The 16104-nt window shown below is 52.7% G+C and overlaps 5 protein-coding genes across 5 annotated transcripts; 3 read left to right on the top strand and 2 right to left on the bottom strand.

The window, feature by feature from the left end:
* Positions 1 to 74: 74 nt before the first annotated feature.
* Positions 75 to 4764, top strand: N7477_000793 (kinetochore-microtubule binding complex subunit SPC105; the record flags this gene model as incomplete). Its single annotated transcript, XM_056962456.1, has 4 exons — positions 75 to 729; positions 788 to 1988; positions 2011 to 3331; positions 3385 to 4764. 4 exons carry the CDS (start codon positions 75 to 77, stop codon positions 4762 to 4764), a joined length of 4557 nt encoding a protein of 1518 aa, XP_056827459.1.
* Positions 4765 to 5698: 934 nt separating this feature from the next.
* On the bottom strand, positions 5699 to 8393 carry N7477_000794 (transcription factor domain-containing protein; the record flags this gene model as incomplete). Its single annotated transcript, XM_056962457.1, has 7 exons — positions 5699 to 6073; positions 6216 to 6447; positions 6502 to 7044; positions 7100 to 7781; positions 7834 to 8120; positions 8178 to 8305; positions 8355 to 8393. 7 exons carry the CDS (start codon positions 8391 to 8393, stop codon positions 5699 to 5701), a joined length of 2286 nt encoding a protein of 761 aa, XP_056827460.1.
* Positions 8394 to 9137: 744 nt separating this feature from the next.
* On the top strand, positions 9138 to 10193 carry N7477_000795 (Dehydrogenase multihelical; the record flags this gene model as incomplete). Its single annotated transcript, XM_056962458.1, has 2 exons — positions 9138 to 9247; positions 9302 to 10193. 2 exons carry the CDS (start codon positions 9138 to 9140, stop codon positions 10191 to 10193), a joined length of 1002 nt encoding a protein of 333 aa, XP_056827461.1.
* An 877-nt stretch (positions 10194 to 11070) lies between these two features.
* N7477_000796 (bZIP transcription factor) lies at positions 11071 to 12499 on the top strand (the record flags this gene model as incomplete). The annotated part of the gene is made up of 2 exons (XM_056962459.1): positions 11071 to 11332; positions 11928 to 12499. 2 exons carry the CDS (start codon positions 11071 to 11073, stop codon positions 12497 to 12499), a joined length of 834 nt encoding a protein of 277 aa, XP_056827462.1.
* Positions 12500 to 13928: 1429 nt separating this feature from the next.
* Positions 13929 to 15281, bottom strand: N7477_000797 (Eisosome component PIL1/LSP1 family protein; the record flags this gene model as incomplete). Its single annotated transcript, XM_056962460.1, has 5 exons — positions 13929 to 14524; positions 14602 to 14785; positions 14855 to 14988; positions 15035 to 15096; positions 15163 to 15281. 5 exons carry the CDS (start codon positions 15279 to 15281, stop codon positions 13929 to 13931), a joined length of 1095 nt encoding a protein of 364 aa, XP_056827463.1.
* Between the last annotated feature and the right edge of the window lie 823 nt (positions 15282 to 16104).

Consider the following 16104-nt stretch of genomic DNA (forward strand, 5'->3'; position numbering starts at 1 on the left):
AGCTTACCTCATCGTTGTATACATGACAACACTCTTTGGACGATGCTGGGCTGATTGCTTCGTTTCACGCCACAATGTCGACTCGACAGGACTCAGCGGCCCGCGTGCGCTCGCGACGCTCCATTGCTCACGTACCTCGATCTAAGACGATCGGCTTGGACAAGGAGAATGCGACGACTGATATTGGAGCCATACCGCCCTTTGGAAACAATGAAAAAGCAGTGACTAGGGAAAAGAAGTCCCGCAGTAAGAGCTTGGGCCCTGGCGGACTCGATGCTCTTCAAAAATCCAACGGTAATCGTCGCAAGGTGAGCTATCAGTCGACTTCACCCACGCGCGCATCTATGACCCCTTCTGACCTCGTCCCTCTCCAGTCTACCGCTTCATTTCCTCTCAAATCAATCCTCAAGCCCACTGTCCCCGTCTCTCCGGTCCGAAATATCCCGTCGTTCGAGGAAACGCGTCGGCGCACTCCGGCTCGCGATGCGCGGAACCAGAGAGCCAACACATCTAGCAACGGGCAAGAAGCACATTTGATCGACTTTGCAACACCGAACCAGCCTCTTGTCACTGAATCAGAGAACTTGACCAACCCTTTTGATACTTTCAATGCGACATCCGCCATCCGCGATGAAATGGCCGCAACTAAGGAACGTGACGATAAAGAGCGCAAGGAGCGCGAACGCCAAACAATCTTAGAGAAGCGCGAGGCGCGACGGAAATCAATGGGTCTGTATGCACTTGATTTGGAGAAGTAGAGAGGCAAAGGGACTAACAAGCTTAACAGCGAACCGCCGAGTATCCTTTGCCCCCGAGGCTACCTTGCACACCTGGAACGTAGTAGATATTCCAGAGGATTCGACTGCATCATCAGCTGCAAACTCTACCAGGCGTGCATCGTCTATCAATCCTCAGGCCCAGCGACATGCATCCACCCCCGCGAAGGAGGCACCCGCCTCACCCGAGGGCGACCTTGATGGTGACGCCGAGTCCGAATTTGGCTTCTCTCCTGTTCGCCAACAAGATCTAGAGCAGATGAGGGAACGCTCAGCATCGACAGAAGGCCCCACAGACGTGTCTTCAAGTCCATTTAGCGGAAGCTCGGCATCTGGCAGCGAAGACACCGGCGCGCACAGTGTGGTGGCTGAAGAGGAAGACGATAATTCCTCTGGATCCGATGATGGCTTTGATGCTGAAAGCACTGCTATGAGCATGGATGATTTAACTGCTAGCTCTGCCGTCTCCATGCATTCAGACGTATCTGCCAGCTCTAGCTCCAGTGCCAGACTCAATCAAGCACTGCGCCAAGCTGCAAAGGAGGCTGGAACAGAGACATATGAGGATGAAGGTGGAGAAATGTCGATGGAAATTGCGGATCAAGAAATCACTGGCGCCTTCCAGCCCTGGATCAAAAAGGGCCAACGGCAAAGCTTTGACTGGGAGGATCTTAGCGCTCATCGTGACCAAGAGAACGCCGGGCCTCCCAAAGCTGCCTCTGCGGGTGGCTCAGAGTCGGATGGTACAGATGAGGGTGAAGACCTCAGTATGGATGTGACAAACGCAGTCGGCAAAATTCTTGAAAAGACTTCTGGGCGACGGAAGAGTGCGGTTCCTCGCAAGTCGCTCGGCCAAGAGACCAACTATGGTGATGAGACTATGGAGATGACCAACATGATTGGAGGCATATCGGGAATGGACTCATCAGGAGCCCGCAATTACGACGACCACGAGGACGAAGAGATGACGATGGAGTTCACTTCAGTTGTTGGTGGTGTCTTGAGCAAAGCTGCGCCTCAGCAGTCCTCTGAAATCGACGATGCTGACCAGGAGAACACGACTCCAAAGTCGGATGGCATGAATTACGATCGCGATAATGAGTCTGATGGAGACATGGACATGGAAATGACTAGTGCTATTGGTGGAATTCTACCATCGGGGTTTGAATCCCAGGATAAGGCCCAAGCGAAGATGGTGATGGAACTTGAGAGGTGATTCGGGGCAATTGACCAGCTCGCCTTTCCAGGAGAGCGTCCGAAAATCGCCAGGCAAGTCTCCAGCCAAATCATCTCTCGGCCTCCACGTTGCTGCTGTGGCTTCTGAGGATGGCAGCCCTAGCCTAGCAAGCATCAAATCCAAACGGACACGCCGTAGCCCTGCAGGCCCGTCCAGCACTCCTCAATCTGCGAGTCGACGCCGGTCGCCTTCAAAGCCATCGACGCCCCCTAAGCAGTCAACACCTCAAACAAAACCCACTACGCCTAGCAAAACTCCTCCGTCTGCCAATGTCTCCTTCCGAAGCGCTTCCCCGAAGAAGCTCTTCAAGCCGGAACTCAAACAGTCGGCTGAGAAGCGCAAGTCTCCTCGTCGAAGCATCTTCGAACAGAATACGGCGACTGGTCAGTCGACTCCTCGCATCGTCTTGCAGCCCCGCGAAGGGCGTCGCTCCTCTGGGCTTGGAATCGACAGGGAAGGCCTTGGGTCGCCTCGTGTCGCTGCCATGCTCGATAAGCGCTTGTCTCTCGGTGAGAATACTCCGCAATTTGCTCCTCAAGAGCGACCTCGTGGCGGTGTCCGCTTTGAGGATCCGTTGAAAATGCAGGCGGAGGAAGAGCGAGATCGCGAACAAGAAGAACTCCGAGAGGATGGGCATATCTTATCTGGCAAGCCTGATGAGCGGGACGTCACCGCGAGCCTAAAAGACATGATTTCAAGTCTCAGTCCGAAGAAGGCCAAGCCCCGGAAAAGTCTCCATGTGGGTGCCGCTCGGGGCATTCTCGGGAAACGCCCCATCGAGCTCGATGCTGAGGAAGAGGAGGCCGAGAACTCACCCAAACGACTTCGTGGGCATGGTGTGAGCCCTGTCAAGGGCGTCAAGCTGCCAGCCCCGACACCACAGAGTAGGCCGCGTAAATCAATGCGTTCTCCGAACCGTAGGTCCGTCAGTTCTTCCCCACTCAAGAACAGTACCACTCCTACTCAGGAACCTCGAAGTGCATTCATAACCGGCGCCACTCCTCTTAAGGAGGGTATTGAGAGCTTGAACATTGCTTCTGATCCCCCGCAGCCGGAGCCAGAGGATGCAGAGGAGGTCATCTCCCGAGAACAAGGCGATGATAGCGAGCCTATTCAACTGCAGGACTTCCTGAACATGACCAACATTCATTTCATGGAACTCACGACGACCAAAAGACGGCACACTACTGCTCCTGGAAGTGCTAGCAAGAGAAGCAGCCGGCGAGCTAGTGAAATTCCTAAGGCCGGAAGCATTACTTTCGATGACTGCGTGGCTGCTGGTTTCTGTACGATGCCTATGTTGGAACTGTATCAACATGTGAGTTCGTCTGGTAACATTGCTCGATAGTTTGTATTGCTGACCTTTTGTAGTCCTGCCGCGAGTTGAAGTCCTACATCTCGGAAGGACGACAGGTTATCCGATCGATTGAGGCTGAAACATACGAGGACAACCCTCCCCTATTCCGGGAATATGTTACAGCACCGCCAGACATCCGAGTTATCATGGACAACCAGTTCCGAAACGTCAAGACTCATGCACGACTTCTCAGCAAGGCTACATGGTATGAGTGGCGCATGAAGCTCTTGGAAGGTCTCAAAGAGGGTCTTCATCGAAATGTCAAGGACATGAAAGCCGATGACGAACTACTTTCTCAACACGAGGAACTTCTCAACAGTGCTGTGCCGGCTCTCGTAGAAAAGCACGCCTCGCTGAAAGAGGAAGCAAACAGTTTGCAACAACTTGTCGAGGAGATGGAGAGCTGTGATCAAGATGAGTTGCGCGGCGCTCGCACAATGCTCTCCAGTGTGGAGGATGAGATCGAGGTGAAGAAGCGGGAACTCATACAGCTGCAGAAAGAGGCTCAAGAGAGAACAGACGTTATTGAGGCCGGGACGGAGATGCGTGAGGAGTTCATGGCTCAGATCCAGCAGGCGGAGCGCGTTAAAGAGGAATGCCGCGGGTGGAGCGCTCGCGATATCAACGAGCTTAAAGCTTCTGTACAGCGGATTGAACGCCAAACTGGCTGGTCAATTACATCTGCATCAGCTAACGATGAAGCCGCCACCGATCCCATGCTGATCATGTCATACCGAAGTCAACTGCAAATCAAGTTCCACCCCGGAGCTTTTGCTACGAAAAATCCCAATGCCGACAAAATCAACAAGCTTCTCGAGTTGAGCATTATCAATGGCAAATCGGCGTCTCCAATCGCATCCCTCGTCCTCCAGTCACTGCGAAGCCACCTCGCCACCATTCAGCAATCTTTGATTGCCCCCAAGCAGCTTTTACACTTCGTCTCGTCCGCATGGGACCGCGCTCTTGGGCTCGAAAATGAGGCTCGCATGCTGGAATTCTGCGGCGTCACTCGACTTACGCTTTCTGAGCCCGCCGAAAAATCTCTCTCTCTCCGCGCTCGTTGCACTCTCCTCGGCAATGCCGCTGTACCATCCACGCCGAGCCGCAATGGTACCGCAACGAAGAACAATGGGACTAAACGAATCGACGTTGACTTCAACGTCCGCACACGTATCGTCCCTGAAAACTCGAAAGAGATCGGATCTCTAGACTTCAATATCGACGTGCTCGCAACCAAAGTCTACGGCTTCGGATTCGGAAACACATCCGGCCTGTCAGGCAAGGAAATGCAGAGTATCCTAGGCAAGGGACTAAGGCACCAAGATGGTGAAGCCCAGCTTGGAAATGGTGTTTGGTGTAAGGCTGTGCGGTTATTGACTGGGTCTGTGTTTTAATGCTGAATTATGATATCCCTTACTTTTGCTATGGTATTGGAGGGAATTGGGCACGGACGGCCCCGAGATATGGTGGTGCAAGGCGTTTATGGGATCAAGGCTATGACATTTTCTTCTCATTAGCTGGGTTTGAGCGATTTATTCATGCTAAGATTTAGTTTGTTTAAGCACAAACAAATAACTATCTCCACTTATCCCGACATCTCTACAGAACCGACCGGCAGTTTCCTCAGCCCAGGGCCACCGGTCATGCCTTGGACTGTCACGATTGGGTGCATTTACAGGCTGACCCTTCATTCTGCTTGCTCATCCAGACAGTATTCGAAAGGATTCACCGTTACGTGAGATATTGCCGTAAGAAATAGGCACAATGGCTAGAGACTGGCTCATGGTGCTGAAAGAACTACATTCGTTCCATTCATTCTATGCAATTAACTACCGGAAATGCATCGTCAATTCGCTCATATCATTTGGAAACGGAAACCCAATCGGAACAACAACAGCTCATTTCTCGAAATCACTACGCCAAACGCACCAACCTTTCAATGGGAAAGATAGAGGGAAATATAACCTCAAAGATCCCATTTCTGAGAATTCAACCCCTTGGTGTGGCTAGAAAAGTCCCAAAAATCCATTCGGCCATGTCGACTCTGCCTGCGACGGACTTTGATACGATCCCTGGTTGGGATCTTGTGTGTCTGGTCCAGCTGTAAAGTTATACGGATTTTCCACGCCTCCCGTAGCAGCATTGTACCCCATATTAGCATCGTGCTGCATGCCCGGCATACCGAGGAAGGACTCGGCGGAGAGTATGGGGAAATGCAAGTTCGGGGCTTGGCGGATGCGGCAATGTTTTCCATGGGGAAGAGACCTGTCCAGGGATTGTCGCCAAATTCCCAGTCTGCGGTCAGTGGCACTTGCCATGATTCTGGAATTATGTTGCCCGATGTGCTTGTGCTGCTTTGGGAGAAGGGGAGTGGGTGTTCTCCATGGGAGATGAATTTGTGGTGCGGGGCTGGGTATGATCTTGTGAGAGTTGCCAGGGTGCAAGGCCCATGTCGCTGGCATTTGCGCCATTGAGGTCTAGGCCTAGACCCGTGCTGTAATTTGTGGTTGGAGGTTGTTGCGGCATCGTTGGGAAGTTGGCCGTGACGCTTGGGCTAAGTGGGACGACGTAGCCGGAGGAGTTGACGGGTGGAAGCCCTTCTAGGGCTTCGGGAATGCTGAGGTCTGGCATTTGGGAGCGGGGAATTGATGGGTAGGATTGGGGTCGTGAAGGTGCCGTGGCCATGCTGGGTCCTTTGAGAGCCTACGGCGTCAGGGGTCATCGTTGTCCGCAGAGTTGAAGGTCGATGGCGGTGCTTTGAATGTGATCCTGAGGTGGTTCGAGAACTTTGCCGTTTCGTGCTGGATGGCTGGTGCTCGTGATGTGTTTCGCCCGATTCTCGGACCCGTTTCTCGTCCTTTTCAACTGCTGATCTGGCAATACGCTCCAAGTTGGCGCTCATGCGAGTCATGAAACCTGCATAGTTGATTGGTCCGTCACCAGGGACGAGGGTTGCGAAGAAGGTCGCAGCCATGTTGAGAGTTGCGAGATCATCTCGAGCATGCGGACCGCGAGTATCGCGAATGATGCTGGAGAAAATCGTTGCTGCTGCTAGGAAGACGTAGTACAGAAGGCTCCTGGAGGTCGGGTCAGTGATACAAAGAATTAGTATCAATTGGTATAGCACTTACCATATCCATGCAATGTCTCCCCACGGCATATTATTAACGATTTTTAGCGTATCCCGCGCAGCCTGTACGCAGATGACTCCTGATTTCGAGGCATGGGCGATGCTGAGCAACTTGAGCTCTGGAGGAGTTTCCTCACGCTGGCCTATTAGATAGTGTAACAGGAGGGGTATGCGGTGGATCATGATGAGGGCATTGTAATAGACAAAATGGAGACCAATAGTAGCAAATCCAAATAGGAAATCGGTTTCATCAACTTGAAGCTTAGGATTGTCGTCCAAGGGGTAATCTTTTTTCCAGTCCTCAAGCTCTGCATACAGTTCTTTGACCGTCTGGTATATCTCACGGGCCGGTTTGAGCATTGCCTTGGCTGAGTAAAGACCACAGAAGATACGACTTTTGATCACTGACATGCGACAGAGCTGTCGGAAAAATGCAATATTGCTGGGTGATCCGGGCTTTCTGTCGTCTTCTATTTCTTCGGGCAGAGGGACGTCGAAGTCATCGGGGTGCTGGGACGGGGCGTTTCCTGCTCTTAAGCAGGTACTAGCAGAAAAAGGTTAGATGCAAAACAAAGGAATGTAAGGACTTGACTGCCTACCTCTGATCAATAGTAAAAGCGACCCAGAATACTCGTCGCCTCTGCTCTCGTTGTGCAGGGCTCAAATCCGGCCTGGCAATGTTACGGTGGAGGCCCATCCGTTGGCAAGATCGCATAGCGGCGGTGATGAGAGGCAATGAATACTGAGTACCCGAGTTACCACGAAGAAAGAATGCCATATTCAGCAAAGCCTGGACGCTGAGAAGATCGGTGCGACGCAAAGCTAAATCCGTGAAAACCGACATTGCATTTTTGAAATAGAAACGAGCCTTTTCCCGGTGTTTCTCGGGCTTTGGGCCGTTTGAGGTTCGGTATTCGTAAGCAAGACAGATGACCATGTTGATGCTGGCCCATCGCGCGGCATCATCACAGGTCTGCTGTGTATACTGCCACTCAACCATCTTCATAAAGGAGGCCTCATGGTAGATCGGAAATAGTCTGTTCGCTGTTTGGAAGAAGTCTTTGATGAGAGAGAACACCTCTGATCGAGGCGGTAGAGGCTTGAATACTTGAGAGGCAAAAAGGTCGTGAAAGACATCCGGCCGCCATTGATTCCAAGGATTATCGTGGGTAGAATCCGTAGATATTATATTTAAGAAGCTGACATCGCCAGTTTTCTTCTTAATCCACTCAATTCCATCTCGGGAAAGAATTGACAATGAGCATGATCGTCCTGCCCTCCCTACATGTTAGCCAGACGTCACTGATCAGAGGAATTCAGCAAAGAGACCGACCAAAATATCGCGAGTCATCCTGCTCATGCTGCTTAAATAAAGAAGTCGAGTCGAGATCGCCACCGCCGGCATAATTCTCAATATCGTGGGTCATGGACGCGCGATTTGATACAGTGGTAGATGAGTCTGGTCGTTGGTGGCGAGCAGCCCATTTCTCTTCTAGGATTTCAGTCTCATCATTTGAAAAGTCCTCCTCAGCCATATCGTCCTCATGCAAAATACCCGCAGTCTTGAGCAAAGACTCTACTCTCTCCAGACGATCCTTCAAGGACTTCACATATTCCTCGCTGTGGGAATCACATCAGCGACAGGACGGGAACCCAAGAAGGAAAGAACATGAATACCTCTGAGTATCGGCATTCTCCGCGCCGGAGAAGGTGCATCTGATCCCGCGACGAGCACATTGGACACAGACCTTTCCGAGCCCTTCGACTTCGCACTTGGTCTTCTTCCGGTAACAGCTTTCACATGCCTGAAAATCTAGTCAGCCATCGCCCAGAGAGATGGATCGATTCCCGTACCCGTTGGCTTCTCGGCCTCGGGGTCATTCCCTTAGCCATATTTGTGGCGGGGTGGGGGGTTTGGTTCATAGCATGGGGGGGTTATGCCAACCGACTGCCGGCTTGCGTTGTGCATTTCCCCCGAACGGCGTCATCCGCGCCTGTTCATGCCAAGACTTTGACCCTGCCTGTCACCGTCTGTGGGGAATCGGATCTTAGCGCCGGAATTTAAGCAAGTCACAACGCAACAACGGAGAGAAAGTCGTGGATTATCGACGACAAAAAGCGTGCAGCATTTTGATGTGGGTGGTTGACGTCGGCAGCTCGGCACCTCCGAATCCCGACGCCTTTTGCTGGGCGATGAACTTTTGAACTTTGGTTGCCATCATATTGCGACATCAAAGTATTGCAAAGGTTCCTCTTAGTCTTCAGAGTTGTAATGGGCATTTAAATTACTGCTGATTTCAACATTGCTGCCCAAATTATGTCTAGGTAAGACATCTGAACTCTAGGCACTTTACAGATTGCCTCCACTGTGCACATTATCTGTCACGACGCATACACTACACACAGGACACGACGGGGTCAATGGAACAATCCTAGCACTGGGCCAGTAGCACAGACCAAATGAATATTAAGCATATCCAAGCTTAAACAGCTAACATCTCCACGTCACCAGCTGACAAATGAATCCCCCGCACCGAGATAGTGCCCTAGATCTGGCAGTCAAGATGTCAAGCTTACCCGGACCCACGACCTACGACCTCCAATTCAGGACTCCAAACATTACTGTTGACACTGAAAATGCGTGCTACAACCGTCGGGATCGTCTCTATCGGAGACATGGGCCTGGGCATGGCGAAATTGCTCAAGGCTCACCATTATCGGGTGACTACCGTCGCAGAGGGGAGAAGGTGAAAGGAGTACTTTATACAACTACACTAGGACCGGCTAACCGGAGGCCAAAGTGAACATACCCTGGCACGTATCCACGCGGCCGGCATCGAGGCGCTACCTTCCGACCACGAGCTTGTGGTTCAGGCGGACTACATTTTGTCTATTGTACCTCCTGGTCATGCCCTCGCAACAGCGAAACGTATTGCCGGGGCCTGCAATGAGCTCGACACAGAAAGCAGACGGCAGGAGATAGAGGATGTCAATCATCGGCACAACCGAAGCGATCTCTTCTACCTTGATCTGAATGCAAAGCCAGCCCGACTGGCTGGGGAGATGGCGGTGCTCTTTGCGCCAGCCACGTCAACCACCGCTGCGCAAGCCCGGGGCAACTTCCTCGACGGCGGAATTATTGGAGGCCCTCCGAAGCAGCTCGCAGATGGATCGTGGAAGAAACCCAGCGTGGTGTTATCGGGCGCGGTGGATCTTTCCCCCACGTTTGAAGACCTGGCCGATACGCTAAACATGAAACTTGTGTCGCCCAGGGTTGGTGCGGCCTCTACGCTCAAGATGTCTTTTGCAGCATTGACCAAGGGCCTCACTGCGCTGTCGATTCTGTCCTTCTCCACCGCGGAGCGGGAATCGCTTCTTCCAGAGCTGCTAGAGCATCTTGACGCTTACTCTCCACATACGGCGTCACTGGCCCGTGCCGGCGTCGTTGGCATGAGTCCCAAGGCATATCGATGGGTGGACGAGATGCGTGGCATCGGCGAGACGTTCGATTCCGAGGGTGGATGGGACGGAGTCGGAGCCAGTGTCTATGGCGGGATCGCGGAGGTCTACCGGGCCGTGGCGGAGGATACGATCTTGGGACAAGAACGTGTCGAGCAGCGACGACGAGGGACGAGTGTAGAAGATGCCGCTAGCATCATCGCACAGAGAGCGGAGCGCGGATCCCGGGGTTAAGATGTCATAAAATTGTCGATCCCATCGATGTCTTGAACGAAACGTATTGCCAAGCTTCCTCTTACGCCGAAATCTCGTAACGGTTCAGTCCGCGTCATCAACAAGTGGGGGCATCCGCGGCCCAGACAGACCGTCCGTCCGAGCGGAGATGAGGTGAAGAGCCCCCTATTTGGGATCGGTAGGACGGTCGCGCCTAGCGCACGAAATCTGGGGGATCTATAGACAATTTTGATCCCCTGTACACCAGCCCAGTCCGGCCCAATACCTGAGGAGGAACTCGAGCACGATCCCAGAGTCTTTTCATACCATCTACAGCGGTGAAGAGCGACCCCTGGATGAGCCGACGGACGAACCAGAAGTCGCGATCACGACATTTCTGCATTTTATCAGATCATCGACTAGGCGATCTCCTAGCTGAGGCTGGCCTCTTTCCCCCATTCATCTACTCCCCCCTCTCTGTTACTCCCTCGGTCCAATCTCCCCCCTTTCTGACGTCTTATTGTGCGTCTGATTCGCGTACGTCGCTCGTGGCTCGTTATGCAATTCCACCGCGCCTCCGTGTACTTTCTGTAAAGGGACATCGCGGCCGAAACGTCCACGATACCCTCTTAGTGCCATTTATTTGCTTGTTTCCAAGATCTGCTTCCCCCCCCCGGTCCTCTCCTATGATCTGGGGTTTACGGTGGTAAGGTAAAAGAAAAAAGCATTCGGTCCAAGAAATCTGGCCAATTTTCCACCTTCCTACACAAATCTTACCTGGCGGCCCCTCTCCCTGGAGGAGCCCTAAACGCAGCTTCTGGACCTTGGACGACCCCCTCGTCCTTCTTTTCATTCTTTTCATTCTTTTCATTCTTTTCATTCTACACATCTTCACATCATGTCGGAGGAACAAGCCTCGCGCCCTCCTGAGGCGTTCGACAAGCTCGAAAACTTCAACTTCTTGCTGTCTCGCACCGACCCGGCGGCTGCTGCTAGGAACCGTCATTTTTCGTTCGACGCTGATACGGGGCTGGTCCCGTTTACCAACGTGAACATGGAATATGACCAGACTGAGGGAATGGGCGGCCTCTCAGTCAGCTCTTACGACAGTATAGATAGTGATCGCGCCTCTCTGGATCTCCGAGGATATCCCTATCACGGTACGTGAAGCTTTGACTCTTTTGCCAGATGTTGCATTTCTTGCGCCATCGCCGCTTATGGCTCATGTTTTGTCCATTGCTGGAGCCTTGGCTGCGAATCCTGGGAATCTGAGTTGCATTTGCATTTGCCCCTCGAGAAATCCCGTATTTCGTTTATTTTCCCCATGTGTATGCGTTGGTTTATGCCAGTTGTTCAGTTTCCCACATCCCCTGCAACTCATCACATCACCACATCACCAGATCCCCATCATAGCCCCCGGCTCCCCTATTTTGGGATTTAGAGCTCATACTACACATGTCCGGCAAGCCTTGGCCGGTGATCCATCTCATTGTGGGATGAGATCACCCATTTTTATAGCGAGCACGCAATTCCGCGCGCAGATGGCATGGCATGCCCTGTTCTAGGCACACCCCCCCCCCTCATTCTGTGAACACTTGCCCTCCAATATTGCAAATGGTCGAGCATTCGTCGCCTCTCATGGGGCTGCGAATATCCTGCCATTCTTTCTTTCCTGTCTTCCTTGGCTTTCTCATCCTTCGTACCCGATGACTTCCTCTACCTCCCTCCGAATTGATCGCTTACTCCATCCAACAGTACCCACGGGGGACAAAGCAATCAACTACTCGGTCCCTGACCATATGATACCCTACTCGGCGCACTCTATCTATCCGCCTGTTCCATTCGCGCCCGATGAGCTCGGCCACGCGCCGGGTGCTCTCACGCCCTCGGACGTCTCATCGTCCATCTCTCCGCCAAATGGCCAGATGGGCAACACCAAGTACTCCACCTCCATCCCTGGGGACCGCATCGCCGCGGCTCTGGGTCAGGAGGAAGGTGTCCGTGTTGCGGCTGAAGAAGATCGCCGGCGCCGGAATACGGCTGCCAGTGCTCGCTTCCGCATGAAGAAGAAGCAGCGCGAGCAGGTGCTCGAGCGCACCGTTCGCGAGACCACCGAAAAGAACGCCTCTCTCGAGGCTCGCGTGGCTCAATTGGAAATGGAGAATCGCTGGTTAAAGAACCTCTTGACCGAGAAGCACGAAGCTACTCCGGCTCGTGTGCCAGCTCCGCCTAAAGATGGCTCGGCGCTCGAGTCAAAGGCTGGCACTGGTGGTCATGGCCAAAAACATATTCAGCCTAAAAAGAAAGGCGTCGGTACTGATGAGTGAGGATTGAAATCAAAGTTCTGGCTTCACTTGCCTTGCGTTCTGTATTATCTCCCGAGCGGATCTGTCCGCTCGTCGCTTTGTATTTCCATCTTGCTCCTTGTTTTTGTTCAGAGTGTTCCATCCCTGTAATGGCTCGTCTTCATTATCATATAACAGGAAAGGCAGCTGGGGGATGGACGCACTCCATGACGATGTCACGACCTTTCTCTCCAATTCTCATTTCCCGCCTCGGGCCCTCCTTTCCGAATGTGGCTTCTGTGATTCCTAAGAATTGGTCCATATTCCCGCCGGACCTGGGCTTATTTTCTTCTCGCCTTCATTCCTGGATGTGTCTTATCTACCTAACCACCCTCTGCCTCATCCTGGGCGCTATATCGTGTCCATGCCCAGGCCGTCTCAATATCTCTTTATATCCTGTCTGCTTCCGTGTTGTTGTTTTGATGCATTCTGCATGTGGTTCTTGTTCTCGTTCCCTAGTGCAGGGTCGGGATCGACACAAGATGTAGTGAATTGTAGTCTTATTACAAGCACACTTGAGGACTTTGTTATGGATGGGTCTCTTGTCTGCTATCTTGCTTCTTGCCACGGCATTTCTGATCGATATTATATGGGATGGATTTGCTTGCATTATACATACCAGACCTCGCCCTTACGGACTGCAATTGAGTCCTGATTCCTATTTTCCAAGCTTTTCTTGATCTAAATGCTCATCAATTTCTTTTCTCGATTGATTGTTGGATACTGCGTTCCAGTCATGTCCACTTCGGCAGCAGTAATGCATCGCGTTATACATGTCCTGTACATCAGCCTACTGGCCTGAACACTGGATACTTTGATCAAAACTTCATTGACACACCTAGTAAATTACCGTGCCCAGCTATCCTATCCATCTCCGAGGCGCAAGACAAAACCTCAAATCAAAATAAAAGAACCAAAAGCCCAGCACAAGATGGTATTACATTAAGACACAGACACAAAAAAAAAAAAACACCATACAAACCAAACCAGAAGAAGCCCGTGTCTGTGTTCCTGGCCATGTTCGTAAAACCTCGACTTCGGATGGTGACGGTAGATCCAGGGTCTCTGTCGACCCACCTCAACCACAAAAAGAAAGTGAGGCGCCACGAGCACGACCCACGGGTACTGCGTCACGACGTTCGAGCATGTGAATTGGTAAATTGGGAAAAAACAGGGCATGGGTTCAACAAGGACCATTACGTGACCGATGAGTGCCGGAAAGTACCGATGTCGACATCTGGAGGGTATTTCTGCATGTTACCGATCGCGCCATCGACGCAGTTGTGACGCGTTTAATGAACGTGGGGGAAGTCTGCGGGGGAATTGAGACAATGTGATCTGTCCCCCGAACCGCTCCAAGTAAAGAGACAAACAACAACGAAGCCGTCAAATTCGTGACTTGTGGATGAGCTTATGCGCCCATGGGCTCGCGCTCCTCTTCACGGCCGCGCGCCTCACCTTCAAGGATCCCTTCCTCATCATCCTCGTAGTTGGGGTGCTGGTCGGCGGGCAACCACGAATCCCGGTCGCCCTCCAGAGGCTGGTCCTGGCCGGAGAGGTCGACGCCGTCGCGGTTCTTGATCGCGTTGGCACGGCGCTGAGACAGGGTGCGCGAGCGGGTGGATAGAGTGGGCTTGACGACTGCCTTGGAGGACACCCAGTTGGTGAGCGCGTCCTCACAGTCTTGGATGATGGCCTTGCTGGCGTCGTAGCCGTCGTATGCGTGGCGGGTCTCACCGGGGGTCACGGGCGTGTCGTCGATCAGATCGATCAGGTGCTTGCCGTAGCCGGCGATGATGGCGACCTTTTCGCAGTGCTCGCGCAGTGCGTCGAACTGGTACTGGAATGCGGCCTTAACCTTCTCGCGTGTGATGTTGGAGAGCTGCGCTTCGGCAACCAAGGACTCGGCTTCAGCGCGGACAAGCTCCTGCTCGAGAACAACGATGCGCGGGGATTGAGGATCCTTGTACTTGAGCTTAGCGATCTCATCAGTGATCTTCTGCTTGCCTGTTCGGGGGGAGGTTAGTCAATGGCCCGGAACCGAGGTCGAGATTGAGGTTGGGGTTTGGGGATCCAGGTCTTACGGTCTCGGCTGGGCTGCACGGAAGCTTCGATGTTACGGATGCTCTTGATGGTGACACGGTACTGGTCGTAGCGGTCGACGAATTGGTCTTCCAGCTCACCAATCTCGTAGATCAGAACGCCGAGCTTGTCTGTGACGTCCGACACGTCCTCATCACAGGCCTCACCCCACACAGACAATTGTTGCTGCATCCCTGTTAGCTTTCTCGACTCGATAGAATGCATTCAAGTCGGGCGGTGAGGGTTTCAACATACAGCGACGTCCATGCGTTCGCGGGCGACGAGCTCCATGCTACGCATGACGTTCTTCTCCATCTTCACGAGCTGCGACAGCTTGCGCGCGAGATCGGGGCCGAAGGCACCGGCGGTGTTCTTACGGAAGGCATGTCCTAAGCATTCATTTAGTCATTGATTCTTTAGCCGGTGGTGGCCGACTTCGCGACCCCGTAGCTTGTTCCTCCCGGGCGGAAGCGGATACCCGATCAGGCATCGAGCTTCTCGCGCGAAGAGCTCAAGCACGGTCGCAACTCAGACCAAACCTCACAACCACACTCAACACTTACCGATGCCGCCCTTTCCTAGCCAGCGGTTGGACTTCGTTGTAGACAACGGGGGCGGGGGGGTTCTCGATCTGCGCGGCGGTGGGAACGCGCGACTGGCGCATAGAATAGGTGCGATGCATAGCGAAGGTTGTATCAAGAGTAACGAGAAGAGAAAGGCAGGAGGGTAGCTGTTGATGTAGATATCGAACTCCGAGGTACCTTGCAGGAGTCAAGAGTCAGGAGCCAGGGAAGAAAAAAAGACGGTGCCTTGCGCAGTAGTGACGTGAGCTAAAAAGAGGGGGGGAGCTTCACCAGTTCAGGAGTACGTTACTTACTGTTCTCTCTTTTATTATTTTTTTCTTCACGGGATACGACGGAACTCTGCAACCGGAATAAGTCCAGGACTACGTCCAAGGCACGGAAGTTATAGAAATCTCAAGTGAAGACTTTCGTGACGTCGTCAAGTCGGAACAGCTAACCCGTTTCGGGGGGGAACGAGGTGAAAGCTCAGGATCTCGCGACTCCCCTATCAACCACACCCAAACGAACTCATAAATGAGCCTGAAGCCCGGACGCCTGCGGATCCGCTGCGCCTCGTCTCTCCAACTTGCACTAGTGTCTCTTTAGTTCCTGCTCGATTGAGTATTGAACAAGGCCGATCCAATAGCGCCGAATGGGAAGGTTGTTGCATCGTGCGTTCATGATCGCCGACGTCATCGGGTTGGGCGTTGATGTCATGGCGTCAGCCACTAGGACTTCTCCCAACTATACACCGTCATGAGTCCAAGAGTTACATTGCAAATTGGGTGATGAGTAGAAATTGTGCCTGTGAGAGTCATTGACGAATATCAGTGGGGGGAGTCGGGTCAGACATGTTCAGTGGTGGGGGGGAGGTGGGTTGGTACGCTACAGAGGTCTCGAGAATGGGTGATTGTGGAATATCATCCATTAAATGATGGAGAT

Source organism: Penicillium maclennaniae, assembly GCF_028827695.1.
Source record: "Penicillium maclennaniae strain IBT 15551 chromosome Unknown utg000001l:1.0-3280838.0:1.0-3283122.0, whole genome shotgun sequence".
Taxonomy (NCBI): Eukaryota; Fungi; Ascomycota; class Eurotiomycetes; order Eurotiales; family Aspergillaceae; genus Penicillium; species Penicillium maclennaniae.